The 25,767-nt window shown below is 43.0% G+C and overlaps 1 protein-coding gene across 4 annotated transcripts in view; it reads right to left on the bottom strand.

Moving 5' to 3' along the window:
- CEP112 (centrosomal protein 112) overlaps positions 1 to 25,767 on the bottom strand; it is a gene marked incomplete at its 3' end in the record, with an annotated part of 302,148 nt that overhangs the window by 83,521 nt on the left and 192,860 nt on the right. For all 4 annotated transcript variants that reach the window (XM_083355444.1, XM_083355442.1, XM_083355443.1 and 1 more), the window contains one exon: positions 16,848 to 16,910. In XM_083355444.1, the coding sequence (XP_083211570.1) occupies positions 16,848 to 16,910 (63 nt within the window). The remainder of the gene's footprint in view (positions 1 to 16,847; positions 16,911 to 25,767) is intronic.

Below are 25,767 nucleotides of genomic sequence, written 5' to 3' on the forward strand. Positions count from 1 at the left end.
TGATTTGCATTTTAATGAGTGAAATAAGTATTTGACCCCTTCGCAAAACATGACTTAGTACTTGGTGGCAAAACCCTTGTTGGCAATCACAGAGATCAGGCATTTCTTGTAGTTGGCCACCAAGTTTGCACACTTCTCAGGAGGGATTTTGTCCCACTCTCTTTGCAGATCCTTTCCAAGTCATTAAGGTTTCGAGGATGACGTTTGGCAGCTCAAAACTTCAGCTTCCTCCACAGATTTTCTATGGGATTAAGGTCTGGAGACTGGCTGAGGGAAGGAGGTACTCATCCAAGATTTGATGGTACATGGCACCATCCATCATCCCCTTGATGCGGTGAAGTTGTCCTGTCCCCTTAGCAGAAAAACACCCCCAAAGCATAATGTTTCCACCTCCATGTTTGCGGTGCAGATGATGTTCTTGGGGTCATAGGCAGTATTCCTCCTCTTCTTAACATGGCAAGTTGAGCTGATGCCAAAAAGCTCGATTTTGGTTTCCTCTGACCACAACACTTTCACCCAGTTCTCCTCTGAATCATTCAGACGTCATTGGTAAACTTCAGGTGGGCCTGTACATGTGCTTTCTTGAGCAGGGGGACATTGCAGGTGCTGCAGGATTTCAATCCTTCATGGTGTAGTGTGTTACCAATTGTTTTCTTGGTGACGGTGGTCCCAGTTGCCTTGAGATCATTGACAAGATCCTCCCATGTAGTTCTGGGCTGATTTCTCACTATTCTCATGATCACTGAAATTCCACAAGATTTGCATGGGAATCCTGGTTCATGAAACTTTCATTTACTTAATTTTTATTTATTTTTATTTATTAAATTTATATGCCACCCTTCTCACTATCCAAAGCACTATCTGGACAGCTTACAGTGCAATACAATAAAAGCAAATACAAAAACATTAAAATTAAGAAGAATTAAATAAAACTAAGAACCAAGTGCACAAGCAATAGGGAAGTGGGATCTCCTCTATTACTTCAGAACCACCTTTAGCACAAAGCATTCCCATCGGTGGCCCAAGCCATCCACCAGCGCCATGTCTTCAGGGCCTTTTAGAAGGCCAAGACGGTGGAAGCAGATCTCACTTCTAGTGGAAAGATGTTCCAAAGGCAGGGGTCATGGCAGAAATGGCTCTTCTCCTGGATCCCACAAGCTAGAATTCCTTGACCAACGGGATCCGTAGCAAGGCCCTTCTGCCCTCAAGCCACTGAAGCAAGACAGTTCCTCAGATAACCTGGCCCCATGTCATGAAGGGCTTAATAACCAACACTTGGTTGGTTATTTGAATTGGACCTGAAAGCAAACTGGCAATCAGTACAGCTCATGCAATAGAGGTGTTAATATGTGCCAGCTTAGAGGTATCTAGACCTGCCTGTGTGGCTTTCTGTACGAATAGTAGTTTCTGAATACTCTTCAAGGCTAGCCACATGTAGAGTGCATTGCAATACAAGTAGCCCATGACTGTTCTGTACCAGCCTGCTACCAGCCCTGCAGAAAAAGCAGGGACAACCCCTTTTACAAGAAGGCAAGAGGCTGGAACTAAGCCTACCAAATTTATGGATACAAAAGCAAACAAGACATGAACCATGAAACAGGAGCTATTCAAACGGTTGCCTTCAGCAAACCAGCCCTCCCACGCATTCCCCTTTTATACAGTTCAGGGCGTGGCTTCTCTCTGCCTCCTTCCGAGGTGCCCCATTGCCTTCCTCTGTTTACTCCTGATTGACTGCCTCCTGCATCGGGCGTCCTTGAACAGGGCCAGCTGTGGGTCATCTTCATCCACGCTGTCAGGCTCACACATCTGGGTCTCCATCGTGACCAGGTGGGAGGGGCCTGGCTGAGGGCTCTCATCAGCAAGCTCTCCAACCCCCTCAGCAAGCTCTTCAACACCCCCCTCCTCCTCCTCTGAGTCGTCCGACACAACTGCCGAACCCACAGGCTGACCCTGAATCACAACACTATCCCGCACCACAGGGCCCTTCCCCTGGGTCTGCCAATCCAGATGCGGTTGGGATGGAAATTGTTCATGAAAAGCGGACACCAAAGCAGGGGCATGAATGGCGGTTGCGTCCTCCCAGGTGAAGTCCTCTGGTCCGTAGCCTTTCCATTCAATCAGATACTGGAAACGACCTTTCAGCCAACGGGAGTCCCTGATGCTGGCGACCTCGTACTCGGGGGTGCTGTCTCCATCATGAGGTCCTGATGGGGGAGGTTCCGCTCGGCGGAGTGGACAGGCTGGTTGCTCGGGGACCAACAGAGACCGATGAAAAACTGGGTGCACGCACAGGGAACGTGGCAGAGTTAAGCGATAGGTGACCGGATTGATGACAGCCTCGATTGGGAACGGTCCTAAATATCGGTGATCTAACTTTCTCACCGGCTGTGTTGACGGTAGGTTCCTGGTGGACAACCAGACCCGATCTCCCACTGATAGTGGAGGCGTATCCCGCCTTGACCGATCAGCAAACCTTTTGTAATCAGCCTTGGCCTTCTCTAACTGACGTCGCACCAATCGATGGATCACCTGTAACTCTGCCATGAAGTCGTTCGCTGCCGGCTCCGGTGGGTCCACGGGAGAAAGGAGGAAAAACCGGGGGTGATATCCCACATTGGCCAAGAACGGTGTCATCTGTGTGGAGGTGTGCTGCGAATTGTTAAATGCAAACTCAGCTATGGCCAGATAGTCCACCCAATTGTTTTGCTGCAGATTGACGTAGCAGCGCAGATATTGTTCCAGGATACCGATGACCTTCTCGGTTCCCCCATCAGTTTGAGGATGGTGCGCGGACGAGAGGCAAATCTTGATATCCAACGCATGCATCAACTCCTGCCAGAAGCGGGCTGTAAACTGGGCCCCCCATCAGAGACGGGCCGTGCAGCCAAAACACCTGCTGAATGAACATACGACTAGTAGCGCGGTCTGATGGTAAGCCGCGACAGGGGATGAAGTGCGCCATCTTGGTCAGCATGTCCACCACCACATACACTGTCGTAAAACCAGAGGATGGGGGTAAATCCATCAAGAAGTTCATGGACACAGCCCCCCAGGGTCTTTTGGGTGTCGGCAAGGGCTGCAGTAATCCAGGCGGGGCCCCTGTCACTGACTTGGCCTGCCTGCATGGGATGCAGGAGGTGACATAGGACTGGACGTCGTGTCGGACTCGGGGCCACCAGAAGGTACGGGAGACAAGGTTCAGGGTCTTGAACAGGCCAAAATGCCCCACCGCCAGGTTATCGTGACACTGGCTGAGGATGAGTCCCCTGAGTGGCCCTCCCGGAACGTAGAGCCAGTCACGATAATACAAGAGTCCATCCGTGACCGTCCAAGGAGAATCTGGCCCCACCTCCTTCCGCTGAGCCACCCACACCTCCTGCTGCTGTGCCTCCCGGATCCGAGCCCGTATATCAACCGGCTCCCGCACCGCAGCAAAAGACTCAACGGGGATCACTGTCCTGGGCAGAAGCTTGTCTTCCACTCGGGAATATTCGGGCTTCCTGGACAGAGCATCCGCTCTTTGATTGTGCCCGCTAGGTATGTACCAAACTCGGAAGTCGAACCTCGCAAAGAAAAGAGACCACCAGATCTGGCATTGGTTCAAATTCTGAGTGGTATGCAGGCTTTCTAAATTCTTATGGTCCGTCCGGACCTCGATTTGATGCCGCGCTCCCTCCAGATGATGCCTCCAGGCCTCGAACGCCGCTTTGATGGCCAGCAGCTCCTTCTCCCAGATTGTATAATTGCACTCCGAAGGGTTCAGTTTTCGTGAATGGTACGCGCAAGGGAAGAGGGTACCGCTGGGCGTCGTTGCCTGGAGTAACACCGCCCCAATGGCAATGTTGGAGGCGTCCGCCTCCACAACAAATGGCCGTTGCGGGTCAGGATGCTTCAAGATGGGCGCCTTCATGAAGGCTTCCTTCAAAGTCTGGAAAGCCCATTGTTCTGGAGCGTTCCACTGGAACCGAGTCTTCTTCTGCAGGAGCCGGGTGAGGGGGGCTGTCAAGGCAGCAAACCCAGGGATGAAAGTTCGGTAATAGTTGGTGAACCCAAGAAGTCGCTGAACATCCTTCACGCAACGCGGGGGTTGCCAACTCTGCAAAGACCCAACCTTACTCGGCTCCATGGCGATGCCCTCAGGAGAAATGCGGTGACCCAGGAAATCGATGGTCACCTGGTAGAACTGGCACTTCTCCAACTTGGCAAACAGCCGATGTTCTCGGAGTCGCTGCAGGACCTGATGGAGATGCTGATGGTGCACCTCACGCAACGGGGAGTAGATCAGGATGTCGTCCAAGTAGATCACGACAAACTGATCCAACAAATCCCGGAAAATGTCGTTCATGAAATGCTGAAACACGGTGGGGGCATTGGTCAGGCCAAACAGCATCACCGTGTACTCAAAATGTCCATAGCGAGTACCAAACGCCGTCTTCCACTCATCACCCGGCCGAACCCTGACGAGGTTGTAAGCTCCACGCAGGTCCAGTTTCGTGAAGATCTTAGCCTCCTGGAGTTGGTCCAAGAGTTCGGGGATGTGGGGCAATGGGTAACAATTGCACACCGTGATGGCGTTGAGTTTCCTATAATCGCAGCAAAGCCGCAATTTGCCGGACTTCTTTTTGACAAAGAGCACGGGTGCAGACACTGCCGAGGACGAGGGCCGGATGAAACCGCAAGCCAAATTCTTCTCCAGAAAGTCCCGCAATGCAGCCAACTCGGGGTCCGACATGGAGTACAAATGCCCCACTGGAGAGGCGCATCAGGGACTAAATCAATGGGGCAGTCATAGGGCCTGTGCAGGGGTAATTGATCTGCCTCTGTCTCGCTGAACACATCAGCAAAGTCGGACAGTTCGGAAGGCAAGGAAACCCCTGGGGAACCCTCCACCTGGCCGGCACAGATATGGCGGGAGTGGTCCCTGCACTGCAAGCTTGGGAAGGTGACCAAGTTCTGTGACCAATAGATCTGTGGGTCATGCGCCCGGAGCCACGTCAGTCCCAAGACCACGGGGAAATGCAGATCTGAGGTGATATAGAACTGGATGGCCTCCACATGGGAACTGATGGCCATACATAATGGTTACATGGCGGCCGTAATTGGCCCAGACAGGAGCACTCGACCATCGATAGTCTCCACTAACATGGGCGGATCCACCGGGCACTGGGGAACAGCCCCTTTGGCCACCAATGCTGAGTCCATAAAATTTGTAGTGGCCCCAGAGTCAATTAAGGCATGGACTGGAATCCCCTCTGGCTTGCCAGGAAGGATCAGACGTGCCTCCAATATCAGATCCGTGGAGGTCCACAGGCAACATCGGAAAGACATCACTCAGTGTTGTTGTGGGACGCCCGATCTATCACACCGTCTAGATTGGGCTTGGGGCGTTTCCCGACAGAAAAGTAGCGGACTTTCTCGGGGCAGACTCGGTCACTGATGCCCGCTGTCGCTTCTTTGGGCAAAAAGCAGCCAAATGCCCAGGGTCCCCGCAGTAAAAACACAACCCCCCAGATCGTCGTCTGTTCATTTCAGTCACCGATAGACGAGACCTGGCAGCACCCAGCTCCATTGGCTCCTCCCTTTGAACTGGGGGCTCACGCACAACAGGGGCTGCAGGGGTCTGTGGAGTGGCACGGCGACTCCTTCGCTGCTGCAACCGAGCATCGATCCGCAGGCAGAGATGGATCAGCCCATTCAGGTCTGAGGGAATATCCACACGGGCCAGCTCATCCAACATCTCCTCCGACAATCCATCCTGGAAGGCATCCACAAGCGCAGCCTCATTCCAGGCAGAATCCTGGCTAAGCAGCCGAAAATCGCTGATATAGCCCTGTAGGGGGCGTTAACCCTGCCTCAGAGCTTTCAGGCGATGAGTAGCAGTCTGCGTCTTAATAGGGTCCTCATACATCAGACGCATATGATCACAAAACCCCACAAAGTTGTCCAACAATGGACTAGGTTGAGCCAGCAGAGGCGTGCCCCAACGAGCTGCATCACCCGAAAGAAGGCTTAACACAAACCCCACCTCAGTGGGGAAATCAGCTGCTCTCACGCTGATAAAGAGCTGGCATTGTCCCAGGAAAGCAGGAAACAGTTCTGGATTGCCAGTAAATTTATCCGGCATCGCAACTTGGCATTTTCTCCTGGGTGCGGGTGATGTTGGAGGTGCAGCATGGACCTGAGCTTGCAATTGAGCCACCTGAGCTGCCAACAAAGTGAGTTGCTGGGTGAGCTGGGCATTCTCAGCACGTAGCTGCTCCATAATAATAGTAAGGGGTGGTAGGCTGAAGGCAAACTGTTCTGTACCAGCCTGCTACCAGCCCTGCAGAAAAAGCAGGGACAACCCCTTTTACAAGAAGGCAAGAGGCTGGAACTAAGCCTACCAAATTTATGGATACAAAAGCAAACAAGACATGAACCATGAAACAGGAGCTATTCAAGCGGTTGCCTTCAGCAAACCAGCCCTCCCACGCATTCCCCTTTTATACAGTTCAGGGCGTGGCTTCTCTCTGCCTCCTTCCAAGGTGCCCCATTGCCTTCCTCTGTTTACTCCTGATTGACTGCCTCCTGCGTCGGGCGTCCTTGAACAGGGCCAGCTGTGGGTCATCTTCATCCACGCTGTCAGGCTCACACAGCTGGGTCTCCGTCGTGACCAGGTGGGAGGGGCCTGGCTGAGGGCTCTCATCAGCAAGCTCTCCAACCCCCTCAGCAAGCTCTTCAACACCCCCCCTCCTCCTCTGAGTCGTCTGACCCAACTGCCGAACCCACAGGCTGACCCTGAATCACAACAATGACGTACGACCACGTTGAGTGCAAAATTTCTGTTGTCAAGCCAGACAGTTGTTAAGGTAGTTTTGCCCTATTTTACAATTGTTCCTTGTCATAATTGTGACGTGAATCACAGCAGTTGTTAAGTTAGTAACATGGTTAAATGAATCTTGCTTCCCCATTGACTTTGCTTGTCAGAAGTTTGCAAAAAGTGATCACATGGCCCCAGGACACTGCACCTGTCATAAACATATGCCAGTTTCCAAGTATCCAAATTCTAATCACGTAACCATGGAGATGCTTGCAACGGTCATAAGTGTGAAAAATGGCCATAAGTCACTTTTTTCAGTGCCATTGTAACTTCAAACAGTCACTAAACGAATGGTTGTAAATTGAGGACCAGCTGTAGTCCAAATGAGAGATGACCTAGGCATGAGGGATTGAGCTAACTTTTAGTCATATATCTGGATGAGCCAATATAATTTCATAAATAATTTCAACCACACCTGAGATATATTCTACAAATGAAGACCGCATCTAGATTTCATTGCTGACCTCTTTCATTATTGTGAAATCCTGTCTCTGCGTTTTTTCAAAAGATCCAGCTGTTGCAAAGGCTTCCTAAGTGATGCATTCTTCCAGATGAAACCCAGTGCCATAATTCCTTCTTATCACAATGCTTCTACAGAGGAACTTGCATAGAAACTCCTTGCATCTTCACAACTAGCTGGTAGCTAAGACAATCACCATAAAATAAATGTTCAGTGATTCTTGAGCCTGCAGCTAAACTTTCTATTCATTTACTATTTCTCAGAGGTTATGTCTGCAAATGTAGTCAAAAGGTAAATCCCCATTTACACAAACATGTTTTTAGATAAGTAAAGAGAGGTTCCCACTCACAGATTTTCACCCAGATGGATAATACACCGAAATTTCAAAAGTAAGCAGAGAAAGAGACTTTCCCCAGCCCTCCATTGCTGGTAAAGAATACTTGATAGGACATAGGAAGATTATCCAAAGCCCTTCCTTTTTGGCTAGAGAGCAAAACAGTTCAGTCATTTTGTAATCCTCAAGAGGGGAAGGGGGGAAAGGAGAGGCTTGCCTGAACAGATTTTTTTTTAAAAAACCCTCTAGGCCTCACCCTTTCTGGTAAAGTCTTTTTCTCAAGGGACAGTGAGCAAGATTGTGGTTAGATACAAGACACATTAAGGGAATGAACACATCCTCAGATAATGAAGGCTTGGAATGAGAACTGGTGAAAGCCAGGGGAGAGTTGGTTTCTTGGAAAAAGACCAAGCTTGAGAAAAACAAAGGGCAATATTCCAGGTTTATGAAAAAGGAAACTGTCTGTGGTAATGTGCCAAACTGATTTCCCTGGAGAATGGAGGTTAAGGAGAAGCTCTAGATCAGGATTCAAAGGAGGAAATGTCATCATTCAAAAGCCTCTGATCAACAGCTGGAAATCTGTAAGGAGCAAGGTTTATTGAGATGAATTACCGAGAAACAGGAACAGCAAAATGAAATACACTGCCAGGCATTTGTGCTTTATTTTTTGTGGGTGTGTCTGCTTGATTGTTTTTTGGAAATTGCCCTTGATAACTTTTGTGTTTGAAGTTTGTAAGGCCAACTTTGCTTTCTGTATTTTTGTTCCTTCTTAGGCTCTTTGAGCCACAGATCTCCCCCAATGTGGATCTGTACCAAATCGCCCTGATAGCATTTTATGGGACACTGATTTTAAGGCATTGTTTGCTGTCTTATTGGCATTATGTTCTTTATTTTTCCATCTGTAATTGGCTTTGTATGTGACTTCCTAAAGCTAAAAGTAATCTTTACATTTTTATTTTTAATAGTTAATTTTTTAAATATAAATTGTGCTTTTGTTCCAACACCTCAGGAGAGGGGGAATTATTTTCTCTAGTCACACTCCTAAAATTACAATGACCAGGAGGTGGCAGTATAGAGTTCATGTTTCTTTTTCATTATTTTTGTTATACTTACTGTTATTGAAGTCAGCAGGACTTAAAAGCACTGGGTTTGTTGTTTGTTTGTTTGTTTGTTTTACTAATCTTTACTATTTTTTACTAATCACACATATATTTAAAGTCTAATTCAGGCAAAGCTTTTTCCTTAATGCTCTTAAAGTCTTTTTAGACTGAAGCTGTATAAATCAAAATAGCTTCTTGTGCTGGTTTACAACAGTGACACTGCTATTTCATTTCAACTAAGAATTTATTCCCTGGCAAGTAATGGTCTTCAGAGTGTGAGATCCCCTTTTTTTCTCACATTCTGTTCTGATCAGAGGAGGAGGCCAGGTCAAAGTATTCCCCCAAAATAGGTGACAGCAGCAGAAATACAGCCTAACAGCTGTTCCATAAAGGTAGGGCAAAAGAACAGGCAGTACTAGAGGACTTGGAGGAACTTAGGCAGGCAACCCAGCCCTTCTCAGCTGCTACAGCATGGCCTGGCTAATTAAATCATTAATTCCCCTGACCATCTGACCTATATACATGCTACAGCAGTGTAGATCACCAGATATGTAAAACTGTAATCTGTCAGTGAATTTTTAACCCTCAGCTACTGCACAAGGAAATTGGCACTTTCCACTTCTTAGGTCTCTCTCTCTCCCCATCAGTTGACTCTACAGCATAGAGGGGGGAAAAAGTGTGGAGTGATCAGTGGTCAGTGCTGTTACTCACACCCACCAACTACCTACCATTTTTCACTCCCATATGGTAGGGAAGACACAATATATAAGCTCTGTTGGACCATGCGTGTCCAACCTTTTAGCTTGCCCCGGCTGCACTTAGTGAAGAGGAGTTGTCTTCCGCCCCATATCAAATATATAGTATAGTTAATGTATGTAAATATCACTAAAATCACACAATAATGATAAAAATTTACAATTTTGTGGGGCCACATTACTAGCTGCTAGGACTGGGTACACATGCCAGCTTTAGACAATGCTTCTCTGAAATTGCATAATTCATATGTAAGTCCCTAGATTAAAAACCCTAGTTACAAGTCAGCCACTTTGTATTTTTCAGGATATTTATGGGTTATAGTATGGAAAGACTCTGCAAGTGCACAAAACAGACTTGGATCTATGTTATATATTAATTTAACATTGAAACCTATGCCTTGCGACTAAAATGAACAAAAGTTGAATTACACAAGTGTAAAAGTGAATTGTCTTTGTTTACATGTTTTAAATTTTATAACATTTAATTACTACTAAAAGCTGGAATACTTAATACACTTACTTACAACAATCTTCCCTGCCTTGGTGCTTTCCGAAAGTTTTTGGATTGCAGCTCAGCCATTGGCTATGCTGGTAAGGCATTTTGGAGTTGCAACAGCAAATCTGGAGAAGACCAGATTGGGAAACGATAACATGGTGTAAACTCTTCTGAATACTATTTGACTGAGTTTGTAATAATGCAGAGGGGATCACACAGTAAGGATACTGAAGCATTTGTCCATATAAAAATACCCTCCAATATTAAACTGAATTCCAGTAAGGCAAAAAAATAATAATTATGAACTATTTTGCAACTTTTTAATTTGAATATTTCATTTGATTTTGTAGCCAGAAAAATAATTCAAAGGAAGCAAATGTTCCTTACATGATAATTATTATTATTATTATTATTATTATTATTATTATTATTATTATTATTATTATTATTATTATTTTATTTGTATACCGCCCTTCTCCCGAAGGACTCAGGGCAGTGAACAGGGCAAACATATAAAAATACAAGAATACAAACATTAAAAGAGATTAAACAGGTGCCCAGAAACTAAGAACAATGAATTAAAATACATTAAAACAATATTAAAATCTAAACCCATCACCCATCAGGCCAGGCCGGCTTGTTCGAACAAGTAGGTCTTCAGATCGCGTCGGAAGGAGCGAAGGTCGGGCGCCATCCGGAGCTCAACCGGCAAACGGTTCCACAATTCCGGCGCGCCCACAGAAAAGGACCTCCCCCTGGGGGGCACCAGGCGACATTCTCTGACCGGTGGCACCCTGAGGAGGCCCTCTCTGTGGGAGCGCACAGGGCGGAGGGAAGTTGATGCCGGCAGCAGGTGATCCCTAAGGTACTCCGGACCCATGCCATGTAGGGCTTTAAAGACCATTACCATCACCTTGAATCTCACCCGGAAGGCAACTGGGAGCCAATGCAGCTCACGGAGCAAAGGTATAATGTGGGAGTATCGGGAGACTCCCAACACGACTCTCGCGGCTGCATTCTGTACCAGTTGGAGCCTCCGAGTGGTCCTCAAGGGCAGCCCCATGTAGAGAGCGTTGCAGTAGTCTAAACGAGAGGTCACGAGCGCATGAGTGACCGTACGTAGGGCATCCCGGTCTAGATAGGGCCGCAACTGGTGCACCAGGAGAACCTGGGCAAAGGCCCCCCTAGTCACAGCTACTATGTGATCCTCTAAAGAGAGCTGTGAAGCTAGGAGGACTCCCAAGTTGCGAGCCCTATCTACGGGGGGTAATAATTCACCCCCCATAGAAAGAGATGAGATATTTTGAATATCCCGAGATGCCGGTACGCACAGCCACTCAGTCTTGTCAGGGTTGAGTCAAAGGCTGTTCCTCCCCATCCAGACCCGAACCGCCTCCAGGCAACGGGACATCACGTCAAGGGCATCACTGGGATGGTTTGGGGTTGAAATAAAAAGCTGGGTATCATCAGCGTACTGATGATACCCAACTCCAAAACCACGAATGATCTCACCCAGCGGTTTCATATAGATGTTGAACAGGAGAGGCGAGAGGACCGACCCCTGAGGAACTCCACAAGCGAGAGGCCTCAAGGTCGACCTCTGCCCCCCTGCCAACACCAAATGCGAACGTCCCAGGAGATAGGAGGAGAACCACTGAAGAACTGTGCCTCCCACTCCCAGTCCCCTGAGACGCTGCAGCAAGATACCATGGTCAATGGTATCAAAAGCCACTGAGAGGTCTAATAGGACTAGGACAGAGGAATATCCCCTGTCCCGGGCCCTCCAGAGATCATTCACCAGAGCGACCAATGCCGTCTACGTGCTGTACCCGGGCCTGAAACCCGATTGGTACGGGTCTAGATAATCCGCTTCATCCAGAACCAGAGGAAGCTGATGCGCCACCACACTCTCAACAACCTTCGCAAGAAAGCGAAGGTTGAAGACCGGCCGAAAGTTATTTAACACGTCTGGGTCCAAGGCAGGCTTCCTGAGGAGAGGTCTCACCACCGCCTCCTTCAAGACGGCGGGGAAACTACCCTCACTCAAAGATGCAGCTATAACAGCCTGGAACCAGCCTCGTGTCCCCTCCCGGGCCGCATAAGCCAGCCAGGAAGGGCACGGGTCCAATAAACATGTGGTGGAGCTCAGCCTCCCCATAATCCTGTCCACTTCTGTGAGCAAAGGAGGCAGGTGGGGACCCCAGCGCTGCCTGGAACCTCTCAGGGTCGATTAAGCGCCTGGGGCGGAACCATCTAGTTGGCTCAACACACCCACAGCGGGGAGTGGCAAAGCGGAAGACCAGCCGCAGGAGATGATGATCGGTCCATGACAGGGGCATAACAATTGGGGAGCCCCCACCAAGATCATCTAACCACCGTCCCGATAGAAAAACCAAATCCAGGGTGTGGCCTCCCACATGAGTCGGTCCATAAATTACTTGCGTCAGGTCCATGGCCGTCATGGAAGCCATGAACTCCCGAGCTAACTCAGAGGATCCTCCCAGGGATGGTAGATTGAAGTCACCCAAAACCATAAGTTTGGGGAACTCAATCACCAGCCCCGAGAGGATATCAAGAAGCTCAGGCAGGGCTGCTGCTGCGCGACTAGGCGAAAGGTACACCAGCAGCAAGCCCAACTGCGCCCTAGAACCACATCTCAGTAGGAGAGATTCACACCCAACTATCTGGAGAACGGTGGCCTCCTGCGGACACAAGGTCTCCCTCATAACCACCGCCACTCCTCCACCCCTACCCTGAGTCCGAGGCCGGTGTAGCACCCGGAAACCTGGTGGGCAAAGATCAACCAGGGGGATGCCACCCTCTGGGCCCAACCAAGTCTCCGTAATGCAAGCCAGGTCCGCATGCTCACCCTCAACCAAATCCCGGATGAGAGGAGCCTTATTAACAACGGACCTGGCATTCAAGTACACCAGCCGGAGCTCAGGTGGCTGCACATCCTCACTCCCGGGACCTCGGGGCGAAAGCAGAGGGTCGGAGCGCCTCACCGCTTGTAAATAGCGGAGATGCCCTCCCGGATGTCAATATGGCCCTCTGTTCGTACACCTGCTGCCATTCCCTAACATTGTGGGAATAGGTAGTCCCACGACCCGCTCCCGAGCTCCGGAGACAGCCAACCCCGGCTCCTCCCCCCCGCGATCAGTCCCGGACCTGGCCTGAACAACAGTTGGTGGACTACCCCCCATTTCCAACCAACCACGACCCTCCCCCCTCCCTAACCCCACAAAAAATTTGACTAAGAAAGTAACCAGGGGCCTCTTATTAAATTTAAACCGGAGGCCCCTGCCCCTGCCCAGCCATCTCTCAGGGTCCCAGCAATTGGGCCCTTCATCAAGAGGCAGAGTGGAAAGTGAGGCGGGTCGCGCCCAGGATGTGGGGCCCCCTGAGGACGAACAAAACCGTGCTAGGGTAATTAAGGCGCATAGTAGTTGTTAAGCAAATCTGGCAAAAAAAGGCAGACCCAGATCGAAATGGGAGGATCTTAAGGTAGAAGGAGAGTGTCCAGACTGCTATAGTAACAGGGGTGTGCAAAATAAAAATATATATTTTGTTTCAAAGCTGAAATTATTGCATTCTAGAAGTGCTGCCAAATCATTATTCAAACCAGTGCCTGTACTGGAACATCACTGGCTAAAGGGAAGCAGGCAAGGGAGGGAGGGAAGGGTTCAGAAAGACCAGGAGAGAATACCCCAACAGGGTTAGGTTTCACAGCTTAATCTGGAATAATTCTGCAGAAGCAAAACTCAGAATGCTTTAGCTGTTCTGGATTCTGAACACAGCAAAATCCAAAGGGATCCCAGAGTGATTGCCAGATCCCCAAATCTGTTGCATCTTCTACTCCACTCTGTCTGTCTATTGAGTCACCCACCCTAATCTTTTTAAGCATCTCCGACCCTATCTCTCCTCTGCCACTCATGTCCTGATTCTGCCAGGATTTTTTTTCCTCTCTCACATCAGTTGTTTTTGCCAATGCTCCAGTGCGACGTATTCACAAGTGATGATCCAGGAGGGCATACTGCGCCAGCCTCAATCTTGCCATGGTCTTCACTCTACTTCCTCTCAATAGCAGCTGCTGCAGATGTCCACGTGCACCATCACTAACGACAGTTGTCAGTCTTAGCTTTCCCCTACTCTTACCTTCATACACACCACTTCAGTCTGGAACATTCTGGTCCACCAATTGCTACAAACCAAGCTTTGTATTGAACAGGGATCTACAAAATCAGTTATTTTATGCAGGAAAGAATAAATGTATGAAACACTCTGCCCATCCCTAGACCAAATCTATTCCTTTTAAAACAATCCAGTTTTATGCTTCAGTTCAAACCAAATGATGCTCACATAACTTCTAAAAGCAGTAAACAAAACAATGGTTAGACACTAATATTTAGGGAGGGGGAAAAAGAAATATTATTTATTTTGAACACATTTACAAACAAGTTCTTGAAGTACATTTTCTTTTGAAAATGGCCCAGGAGGCAATAGAAAGTTAGAGATCACACACAATTTACAAATAACCTATTATTTAAATTACAAAACTGTGTTTAAATGGTAGCCAGGCCACTGAAAAATTAAGAGAAATTAAGGTGACAGAATTACAGATGTTCAATTTTAAATTAATTTCTAACAGCAAAAACACATTGTATACACGACTCATCCTATTAGCCTTCTGTAAATACAAGCAAATGCACGTACACACTGATCAGAAGTGTGTTCATTGTATATTCACACCCTCAGCAGCGTCAGCATTTCAGGCTTTTATATTTTAATTGGGAAGAATTATTTCCATGGGTGTCTATATAAATGCTATGTCTACTTGCAGCCGAAATTTACCATGAGCATTTCATGGATATGTCCAAGTAGATCTCTTGGCAACTTTTTCCCAGCCTAGCCTACACACTGAGATTTCCTGGAAACCTTACATCCATACTGTCTAACCAAATTTGACCCTGTTTAGCTTTTCCAAGTTTGATTATGGTGCTGTAACATCTAGGCCAGACTGCATAATATGTAGGAGATATATTTCAAGCAACTATTTTCATTCTGCTTGTGCAATAAAGTAATCAAGTTCCAGCATATCTAATGCTCAGGGAGGAGTCAGTGCAAGCCTTAAAATAATTATTTAGTCTTCCTTTCCATTCCCTGTTATCTCTCCACTGATGCCACATTTATGGCTTTCCACTACTTTCCTAATGATGCAAAATGGAGTTCCATAAGGCTGTACTGATGAACAATTACTCTTCTTCATAATTAAAAGAGTGGAGATAAGTATTGAGTAAATGTAATTTGGTCATGCTTGCCTTTTAACCTATACTAATAACAGCACAATAATATACTAATAACAGCACAATAACCAATTGAACTATATTATAGAAATCTGACCCTTCCTCTCCAAGCAAGAAGGGGAAAAATGGAGCAAATGCCCTTTCCAATTTTGATAGAAGCCAATATAGAACTATTGAATTCTTATAGAATTACCAAAGTAAGCAAGAGAAGGAACATGTTGATAACTGGGAGACCTCTGAACAGTTCAACATAGTTGTTTTTACTGGTGGACTGATATGGGCAAAACTGCACTTGAAAGAACTTTATCTGAAAAGGTAGAGGTAGACAGGAGCAATCTATTTAAAATCCCTCCCCTCAAATGCTATCAGAGTTTCTACATTCAAGGATGATGTTATCATAAAGACTGTATCTGCACAGGGAGAAACAATTAAAAGGCAATATCATGCCCAAATACTAGTGCCTTATGGGATAATGTACTCACAATAATTTGTAATCAGCTTTCACCCTACCTAAATACGGCAAATATCTCCATGTTCAAGTAGCATATAATCCAGGATGTCCTGAGCATGTAGGAACTGACCATCTTTTTTTAGGCCTCAGTCCCAGCCATGATAAAGGACACTAGGATCTCTTATTTCTCTTTCCACTTCCATCTACAATGGTGTGCCTGGGTTGACAGCACTGCAAAGTCAGGAGATCGTGTGTAACCTGCCAATTTCTTTTTTTTTTCCTAGAGTGAAGATGAAAACTAAAACAGCCATGGATATTGTACCCAGAGATAACCTCTTAGGATTAGCTGGCTGGATCCAATGACCCATTTTTGGTATTTCTGTGAGATGTTGTCTTCTCCTTATAACTAAATTAACACTATTGTAAGAACCAGACTAGGGACGCGGTGGCTCAGTGGGTTAGGACGCTGAGCTTGTCGATCAGGTGGTCGGCAGTTTGGCGGGTCGAATCCCGAGTGCCGCGTAACAGAGTGAGCACCTGTTACTCTTCCCAGCTTCTGCCAACCTAGCAGTTCGAAAGCACGTAAAAATGCAAGTAGAAAAATAGGGACCATTACAGTGGGAAGGTAACAGCGTTCCGTGCACCTTTCATGCTGGCCACATGACCACAGACACGTTCTTGGACATGCTCTGGCTCTTCGGCTTTGAATCAGAGATGAGCACCGGCCCCTAGAGTTGGAAACGACTAGCACGCATGTGCGGGGGAACCTTTACCTTTAAGAACCAGACTGTGTATTTGTAGAATTTCATTTTAATGCCACAGGTTGGCAAATTCATTATTTAAATTTGCTGATATTGAGGAGGGTGGGTGGGTAAGAAGTGAGAATAAACCATAAAAAGCAAAATAACATCTGCCAACAGCAGAATTTAACTTTATGGAAAGGAAACAGGTGTTAGAATAAATCCTGGTAATATAGGTATAGATATCAATGTGGGTTTTGTTTACATCTTTAACTGAAAAGACAAAAAAAAAAGAGAGAAAACTTTCCTAAAGAAATATCCTTGTTATGCTTCACTTTTTGTTTCCTACCTGTGAAGATTTGGCAAGCTTCTGACTGTATTCCTTTTCAATCTGCTTCAACTTGCTGTTGGCCTGAAAGACGCAAACAAAAAGGGAAACCAGATTATCTCAGATGAAGAACGTGTACAGACATTTTGCCACTGACCTCTGTTGCCTGGCACTTCGTCTGCATGCCTATCACTAAGCAGCTGGGGAGCTCTGCCAATTCCAACGCCCTTTTGTGGCAGCCAAAAAAACCCTAGGGCTTGCCTTTGATCTAGGGCCAGCTATTCATCACTTGAAAGAGAGGGAGGGGGGAAAGAGAGGAGAATAGCACTGCTGCTGCCAATTATTAAAAAAAACATAAAGGCCTCTGTGGATTTTTTTTTTTTAAGTTTGGGGGGGGGAGAGGGAGAGTGAGTTTATCTGAATGACCTCATCTCAGTAAGAAGAAAAAAAGGGAAAAGAAGGGAAAAAAGTCACCAGCTCTACTGGGGGCTGGGAGGATATAATGTGACAGATACTCTTTGAGACTGTATGCCAACTGATGCCTGCTAGTTCCTTTTAAATATATTCCCACATACCTGTCTAAAAATTGGCTTCCATTAACTCAAATTCCACTAAGCTATAGAATCATTTGAGCTTATTTTGACCCACAGCTCTCTTCTTCTCCCTTTTTAGCTTCTCTTTTGCACCTCAAAGGTAAGAAGGAAACAATCTAGAAGTAGGGCTTATTTGCTGATTTGATACCACGCGCAGTTGCGAGAGCAGGATATCTAAAACTACCTCAACCCTCCCAACTTTCAAAGAAATATTTACCTAGGTTTCTCTACTGACTTAAAACATTTAAGAATCTATTCCAACCTTTCAAAGGATAACTCTCATACTTAATTAAGAACTTAATGAGTGTCCTCCGTTCTCATGCTTCTGACACAAGGCACAAAATACTATATTCTAAAAAAAAAAAAAGTACGGGTAATTTGGCACATTGGAAATGGGACAATAACTCTGATGCACGTTTCCCTGTTCTTTTATTGAGCAGGGAAATATGTGCATGCACAATTGCTACACCCTTGTACAATATTTTTCTTTGTAAGAAGAAACAAGCAACTTTGGACCACACCCTTTTATTAAGAAAGTATAAGGCAAAACTAGTTAATCAAGCTATTGATTTTGTAGCTGAACCAGTGGCTCCATTTTCAAATTAAATTCTGTAGCTGTAAATTGAAATTAGGTCTTTTAGCTTAATACAGAAATATTTAGCAAGTATCAACAGGGAATTACATTGATATAAAAATGTCAAAGTGTGGGTACAGCATACAGCTACAGCATCCTTGACTTACAACCACAATCGAGCCCAAAATTTCCATTGCTAGGCAGGGCAGTTGTTACATGAATTTTGTCCCACTTTACAACCTTTCTTGCCACAGTTGTTAAATGAATCACTGCAGTTATTAAATTAGTAGCACAGTTAAGTGAATCTTGCTTCCCCATTAATTTTCCTTGTTAGAAAGTCACAAAAGTTGATTACATAATCCCAGGACACTGCAGCCATCATAATACATGCCAGTTGCCAAGTGTCCAAATTTTGTTCACATGACCATGGAGATGATGCAACGGTTGTAAGTGTGAAAAATGGTAATAAACACTTTTTTCAGTGTTGTAACTTTGAACAGTCACTAAATAAATGGCTGTAAGTTGAGGATTACCTGCAACTGCTGGTGGCCAAAGACTGCAGAAGAGTGTCAATGTCTTTTCCACATTTGACATAAGAAAGAAAAATGGGCCACCTATGCTCTATGACCGTATAAGCATTTTATACACTATACAGTATTTCTTGAAGAGGTCATCACCACAGCTGTTGCAGCAAAACATGACAAAAAGCACTATGGCACAATAAAAATTGATATGCTTACTATGGCATCAATTTTTGATATAGTAAAGATTACTTCATCAGATACATGGAATATTAGCTTCAATTGATAGCATACAATTAACAATGACTTCAGAAGGAATGAAAACTAAGAAACACAGTCTGTGATACTTGCATTGAAATTTAATATATAATAATTATAGTGACCATTCATAAAACACAGTTAACAACACATACATTCGGGGATGAGTTAGCTAATTAACAATATCAATGTGGATTAGCTCAATTCAGGTTATTTTATTTTATTAACAGAATTGTATGGCTGCCTATTTCATAATGATTCTAGGTAGCGTAAATCATATTTGTTCCTTTAATTAATGTCCAACCTCTATTACTTTTGTAAATTACTCAAGGCACTGAACATACCTAATATACTCCTTTCTCGTTTTCTTACCTGCTGCCTTAACCACTACACCAAACTGATCTAAAAACCAAGATAAAACAGAAATAGCCTTCTCTCCAGTTGCAAGACCAAACAGTTTCTCAGCTCAACTCCCATCCTAGCTCAATGCTTGGGGGAAGAGCCAGGTCTTTACCACCTTCTGTAGGGTTAAGGGATAGACATACATTGCATCTCAGGTAGGAAGTTGTTTCAAAGGGCTGTGGTGGCCACTGAGAAGTCTTGGCTATAAGGTGGCATCTAAGGGAGATCTGGAACTTGCCTACCCTATCTAACCTAATAGGACAGGCAGATACTTTCACGGTCTTGCAAATAAACTGGCCCTGTGCCATGTAAAGCTTTCAAGGTTATAATCCAGGACCTTGACTTTAATTAACTAATTAATGTAACTGAAGTGAACCATGGGGCACCCAAAACCTGCACATGCTACTGCTTTCTGGACCACTGCAGCTTCTTGGGCTGTCAGTTGTAAATCCACCTTCAATACCATCTCTACTTTGTCAGATAAAATTCATTCTACATTTAACATTTCTTTTGAACACAATCTATCATAAGAAGCAGACATCATCACTATTGACATTGTGACTATTTTCTGATTCTATTTTTCGAATGAGCTTCCTTCAGCATATTTATTGTCATAACTACCTTGCATGCTTGTATATATTTCCTCTATCTAAAGTTAATCCTCTAGTGTCCAGATTTTGAATTCATGAATTTATTAACTCCCTTTATTTTTATAAATAACTCAAAGTGGTGGACACGTGCAATACTCCTTCCTCCTATTTTCCCTACAACCACCACCCTGTGAAGTGAGGTGGACACAGAGAGAGAGTGAGTGATTGGTCCAAAGCCATCCAGCCAACTTCCATACCTAAGGTGGGCCTAGAGCTGAGAATCTCTTGGCTTCTAGCTTGGTGCCTTAATTACTAAATCAAACTGGCTCTGCATTATTTATCTATATCTTATAAAAAACAAGAAAAATTCATTTCCCACGAGAACCTGTTCATACTTTATAATTTATTTCTAAAATGTATCATAAAAGTTTCAATATTTCAATTTTATTGTGGCCTTTTAGTTGGTTTATTATTTTCTAAGATCAAAATCGTATTTAGCTTTTTGCTGCTTATTCCAGATTTTTAAAGTTCTTAAGTTTATAATAAAAGTTTTCTTTCATTCAGGATAAAAGGCAGACTTACCCAGCATTTTCAAATTTGTCATTTTGAAGGTCTTTAATAACTTAGTAGTCAATGAACAATTTTCAAAAGTGATTACAAAGTGAAATTTGCGAACTTAGTGTCCTTTAAAAATCTTCATCATGTCTGTGAGCAAGATGGCTAATCCTGTCATCTTCAAGAGCTCAGACTTACCAAAAATCACTGTCCTGGTGTTTCCTTGTGGGGACCAGCTATCTGGAGCATATGTGGGCAATCTCCCATCCTCTCTTTATCCAGAGAGTTTCCAAGGAAACAGTCTGCTCACCAGCTCCTTAATCTTTGCCACGACTGTCAGCTTTGCTTTCCTGGAGAAATCTTTAGTTTGCCATACCTCCCCCAAAAGTCCCAGTAATACTTCAAAGTTTGTGAACAAAGTTTGAATTTTCAACATTTCTGCTCAAATATTACCTAAAACACGATCTGTTCTTCACCCAAGTCTTGAGACCAGATAAAGAGAAACCAACTGAACAAATGAGTCAAAAACATTATTGATTTATTGAGGAAAACAATCCAATGCTACATACAAATGGAATAAAAAAAATTGTGGCTGGCAAAAACTATGTGAACCTTTGCTTTCAAGTACCGTTGTGTCCTTCTTGGGCATCAATTAAAATAAAAAGGTGGCAGGTGAGTTCTAACTTTGAATAAACTTTAACAATGATACATACATCTGACATTAGCATGTGTAAGAAGACCATTACATTCACTTATTAAGCAAACATAGATTGTTCGGGTATGCTTCCAATGTGGGCAACTTCTTCTGATTGATCAGTATTTTTGTTTATATTTTTGAGGGATGTAGGAAGTGTGCCAAGTGATGCAGTGATTTTATCATGGCAGAAAGAGGAGAATTACTGGACTTTCAGCCTGTTTTCCCATTTGAATTATTAACAGAAATTGATTTGGCCACTCTGATGGACAACCACTGTCAAAAACTGAACAAGATAGTCCATCCTAATTAATCTCTTCACAGATTTTAATGCTACTAGTTATAATATCTTCTTAAACCACCTAGCCATTGCAGAACTTTTATAAAAGTTCTGATACTTCCTGACAAGTTTCCAAATATGGTACCGAGAGACTACTGCTTTAGTCCGTACACTTTGTATCTTATTTTCTATGGAAACTGATGTCTAGATCCATGAGATCATCATACTGACAAAGTTCCTTGTCCTCTTTCACTAGCTCCCAGCGGTTGTACATTTTGAATTAGCAGCTGAAATGAATGTTAGTCTGGCTATGGTTATGTAAAGCATATTTTGAATTCAACAACTTTTGTCTTTCAGGTTTATAATATAGAACTGTTTAATATGACCTGGACTGCTTTGCCCCATACTAGCACTGGTGGAGCCAAATTATCAGGCAAGACTTTACTAGGAATTGCCTCACAAATTAATTTTGTTTCAAAAGATCTAACAAAAGGATAAAAGAAATGAATATTGTTTACACTTATGCCTGGAAAAAGTCATACGTAATTAACATTGTAAGGATGGAAGTATATAGAATTTTTGTCAGTTATGCAGTGCTTTGAACTTTATCTTATTTGTACAAATATTTAATTGTCATGAAATTTGAAAGGACTATTTTAACATTCAGTTTTTTTACATTAGGCTCTGTGATTCATGTCTTTTTTCTCTTTTAAAATTAAGTAAATTAACTTAAATGTAAATAATAAACTGCATAGTATGAGATGAATATTAAGTTTTTCTTAAACATATTTTAAGTAAGAGAATTAATTACTCTATCTCCTCAAAACTAGAATATTATAATGTAACATAAAAAAACAAACAACAAAATTTCCCCTTGGTGTCAGATCAGATTGCTCAAATGTCCTCTTCCCTCTTTATCAAAAACTAAACAGCTGAAATGCAAACAAACCATAAATATCAGAAATTCATTGCTGCATGTCAAGTAAAGACCTGTCATTCTAAGATTTATTCTTTTGGTCAGCCCTGGTACATATAGAATCTACAGTGTTTGAAGCCTAAATAAATTCCAAGTGCTGGGAAGGTAGCCAAGCAGAACATCCTCAATCAGCAAGATTGATCCAAAGACATATTAATAATCCACTGGAATTTAGCCCCACATGTGGCAATAGTGGTACATGTCCAGACCATGTGAGTTTATATTTCAATTTCCAAACTCATATCCAACAACAAAACAATTGCTTGATGCCCTTTATAAATATTTTCTTGGAATTAACTTAGATGAAATTGAGCTTTGTGTTGTATTAATCTCATTTTATGTATTTTTTTTATTTCAGATATTAAAATACAAAGACTTCCATTTTATATTATTTAATACGTTCCTCCTGTGTTTCACAAAATACAACATTCAAATTCATTATTCCAAAGTTTGCATCGATTGTTAATGTTCGTTTCTAAATTTTCCTTCTAAGCTTAGGCATCTCAACTATCTCATTCAAAGTTTCTAACAACTATGAAAGGCCACAATAGCATCAGTTTCCAACAGAAAAAACAATATGCTCAAGTTCAATAAATTGTCAAGAACTGCTAAAGGTGAAGTAGACCTGTTTAGGTTCTACCAAAATTTTTAGAACAATTACCCCAGAAGTAATTTTATTTAAAGTGATTGTGTTGCAAAAGACTTTATTTTTATAAAGGTTATAAACATGAGGTTATGAGTTATTTTTAAATTGGAATTTTCTCATAATAATTTTTTTTCTTAAAGAACCAATAGGTAATCCACAGATAAACAAGCAATTTAACACTTATCAGGATTTCAGTGGGGTCAGATAATAATTTTCAAGCTGAATCCAAATAACTGAATTCTGAACTTCCTTCATCCAATCAGTAGTCAAATGTAAAATAAATAGTGAAAACCTGGAAGTGTAGACATTTAAATCCAACTTTTCTCCAACAAGTAAATGTACTTTACAGATTGAAAAATAAGAAGGATGCTCCTGCCCGGAAATCAGAATCCTATATATTTCCTTGAATAAAAGGATAAAAATAAGAAAATTTCTTTAAAAAAGAAATAAGGATTAGCTATAAGATCTATCTTATATAACCTCCCCACCTATAACAAAATTTAAATAATATGACAATGCTATTATTATTATTATTATTATTATTCTAAAATTATTTGTTTAAATTTGGGGGGGCATTTTTGTTTTCAAATAATCCAATTTCACTTTTTTTTTAAAAAAACGTGAATTTTAAAGATTTTCCACTTATTCAATAAAAGTATGATTCAGACATTATGTATACTAATTCCAACAAGGCTAATAAACAAGACCTTCGAGGCTGTTAAAAGTTGTGGCAAGATTTCTACATTTTTATTCTATCAGATGAAAATCTGCTACAGGTATATAACAGGATTGTATGCCAGCATTTGACATGGATTATATCCATATTGTAGGCTGCATCATATTCAGCCAAAGCTTTGGTGATAATAGTTTGGTGGAATAGATAAAAGGCTAAAAGTAGATAAAGTTTCAAAAGTGTACCAATTATCTCTCCTCTCAAATAACACAACAGATGCAATTCATTTGCAGTTCTATGGTATTTGTTCCTTAAAAAAACCCTACATACTATTGCTGGTAAAAGCTTGTTATACTTCCTTAAAAAGATCCAGTCAGATCAGAAGTGATGATTAACAAGATACTTGTTGTCTTATAAAAGGAACTTTTGAAGCATTCCTTTCCTCTTGTCTGACTCACTCAGCTGAGCTGTGGGCCATGCTTGTGACACTACAAACACTTGTACAGTGATCAGTTCTGACACCATAAACACTGAGTTGTGGTTTCCCTGAGTGAATGAGCTCTGCAGCTGGCTGCTATTTAAGAGAAAGTTTTCATTCCTAAATACCTTGATGAGTAGCCACAAGGAGAACGGAAATGACAAATGGGTTTGGTTTTGGCAAAAACATAATGGTTCATAGTTTGTGAGAGCAGCTGTTTCTAAAATATAGATCTGAAGTCTCCATAGGCATAAACATCTTGGTCTTTATGATTCTATCCTTAGTTCACCCTACACTGGCAGCTATTGCAGAATGCACAGCATGCAAGCTATCATGCACTTTTTGAAAATGCTCTAAGAAGTTTAAAAAGAACCCACCTCTCTTTGCTTCAGAGAGCAAATCAATGGCAATGATTTCTGTAACAAGTGCAAATTTCAACCTGCCTTCATTTATCAACATCAAACTGTAAGTATCACAAAGATTTCAGTGTGACTCATATACAGTGGTACAAAGGGCAGCATAATGACTACTAATTTTATCCCACTGGGTTTTACTAGACTTTTTTTACTCATTGCCAAAGCAAACATACACACACTCAACCGCTAATATTACAATATTAGAAATTAAGGTCATCCATTTATTAAAAGCTGGGAAATTCAACAACAAAAGTTAAAAGTTTTTGAAAATTTGGGAGAAATGAAAAAAAGTTTATATCTGCGCTTTTTTCTTTGCTTGCTTACTTTAATAAAAAGTCTGGGACAAAATTAAATTTATTTGTTAACTTTTATATCCTGGCAATCTCCAGGAACTTTAATTGGCTAACGTCCAACCAAAATTCATATTACCACAAATATTTTAACTGAATCGAATTAATTTGATATAGAAACTACCCTACTCCAACCGACTCATCATGATTAACACTACTACCACTAAAATATAAAAGGTACATAAGAGAATGGAAAGGAATGTAATGTTAGAGCCAATCTTCAATGTTCTCTTAAAGTGACAGTTGTTCTCTGGAATGACAGGAATGTGGAGGGTATAGAGATTTCAGAGGAAAACATATTTCTTAAGAACGTGATAATTATTAAGGAAGCCTTTCTGAGTCCATTTACCCTTGATTTGTTAAAGGGGGGTGGGGACCCAAAGTATCTGTCCATGTATTGCTCCAACAGTGAGCAATACAGAAGCCACGACATCTCCCAGTAAACTACACTGGACACATAATAGCTACTTCCAGTTTGAGAAATTCACTATCTATTTTTCAGGACATGATGCCAAGACGACAAATGATGTGGCATTTATCACAAGCAAGAAACTTACTCTAGCAGTCAAAACCTATTCAACTGTTAATGATCACATTATTACCATCTGAATCTGTGCAAAAGACCTCAAAAACATAGCAGTCCAAGTCTGTGTCTCATGCAATGGAACCTGAAATAAAGAGTTTCTATGCCAGCATTCAAAGGCTCTGAAGCAAGTGTCCCAAAAAGATACAGTTTGCACAGTGGATGATTTCAGTGCAAAAGTTGGCAGCCTTCAACTTCACATCATGAATATGTGGTTCAAATAGCACAAGTGTTGCTTATGCTGTACATTTGGACCTCACCAAATCAACTGCACCATAATTTGATCTGCTGTGTCTTATGCAACCATTGATGGTCCAATTCAGTCCTTGCTGTCAAGATATATTCAGGTGCC

The sequence above is a fragment of the Vipera ursinii genome (genome assembly GCF_947247035.1).
Source record: "Vipera ursinii genome assembly, chromosome: 2".
NCBI classification, from domain to species: domain Eukaryota; kingdom Metazoa; phylum Chordata; class Lepidosauria; order Squamata; family Viperidae; genus Vipera; species Vipera ursinii.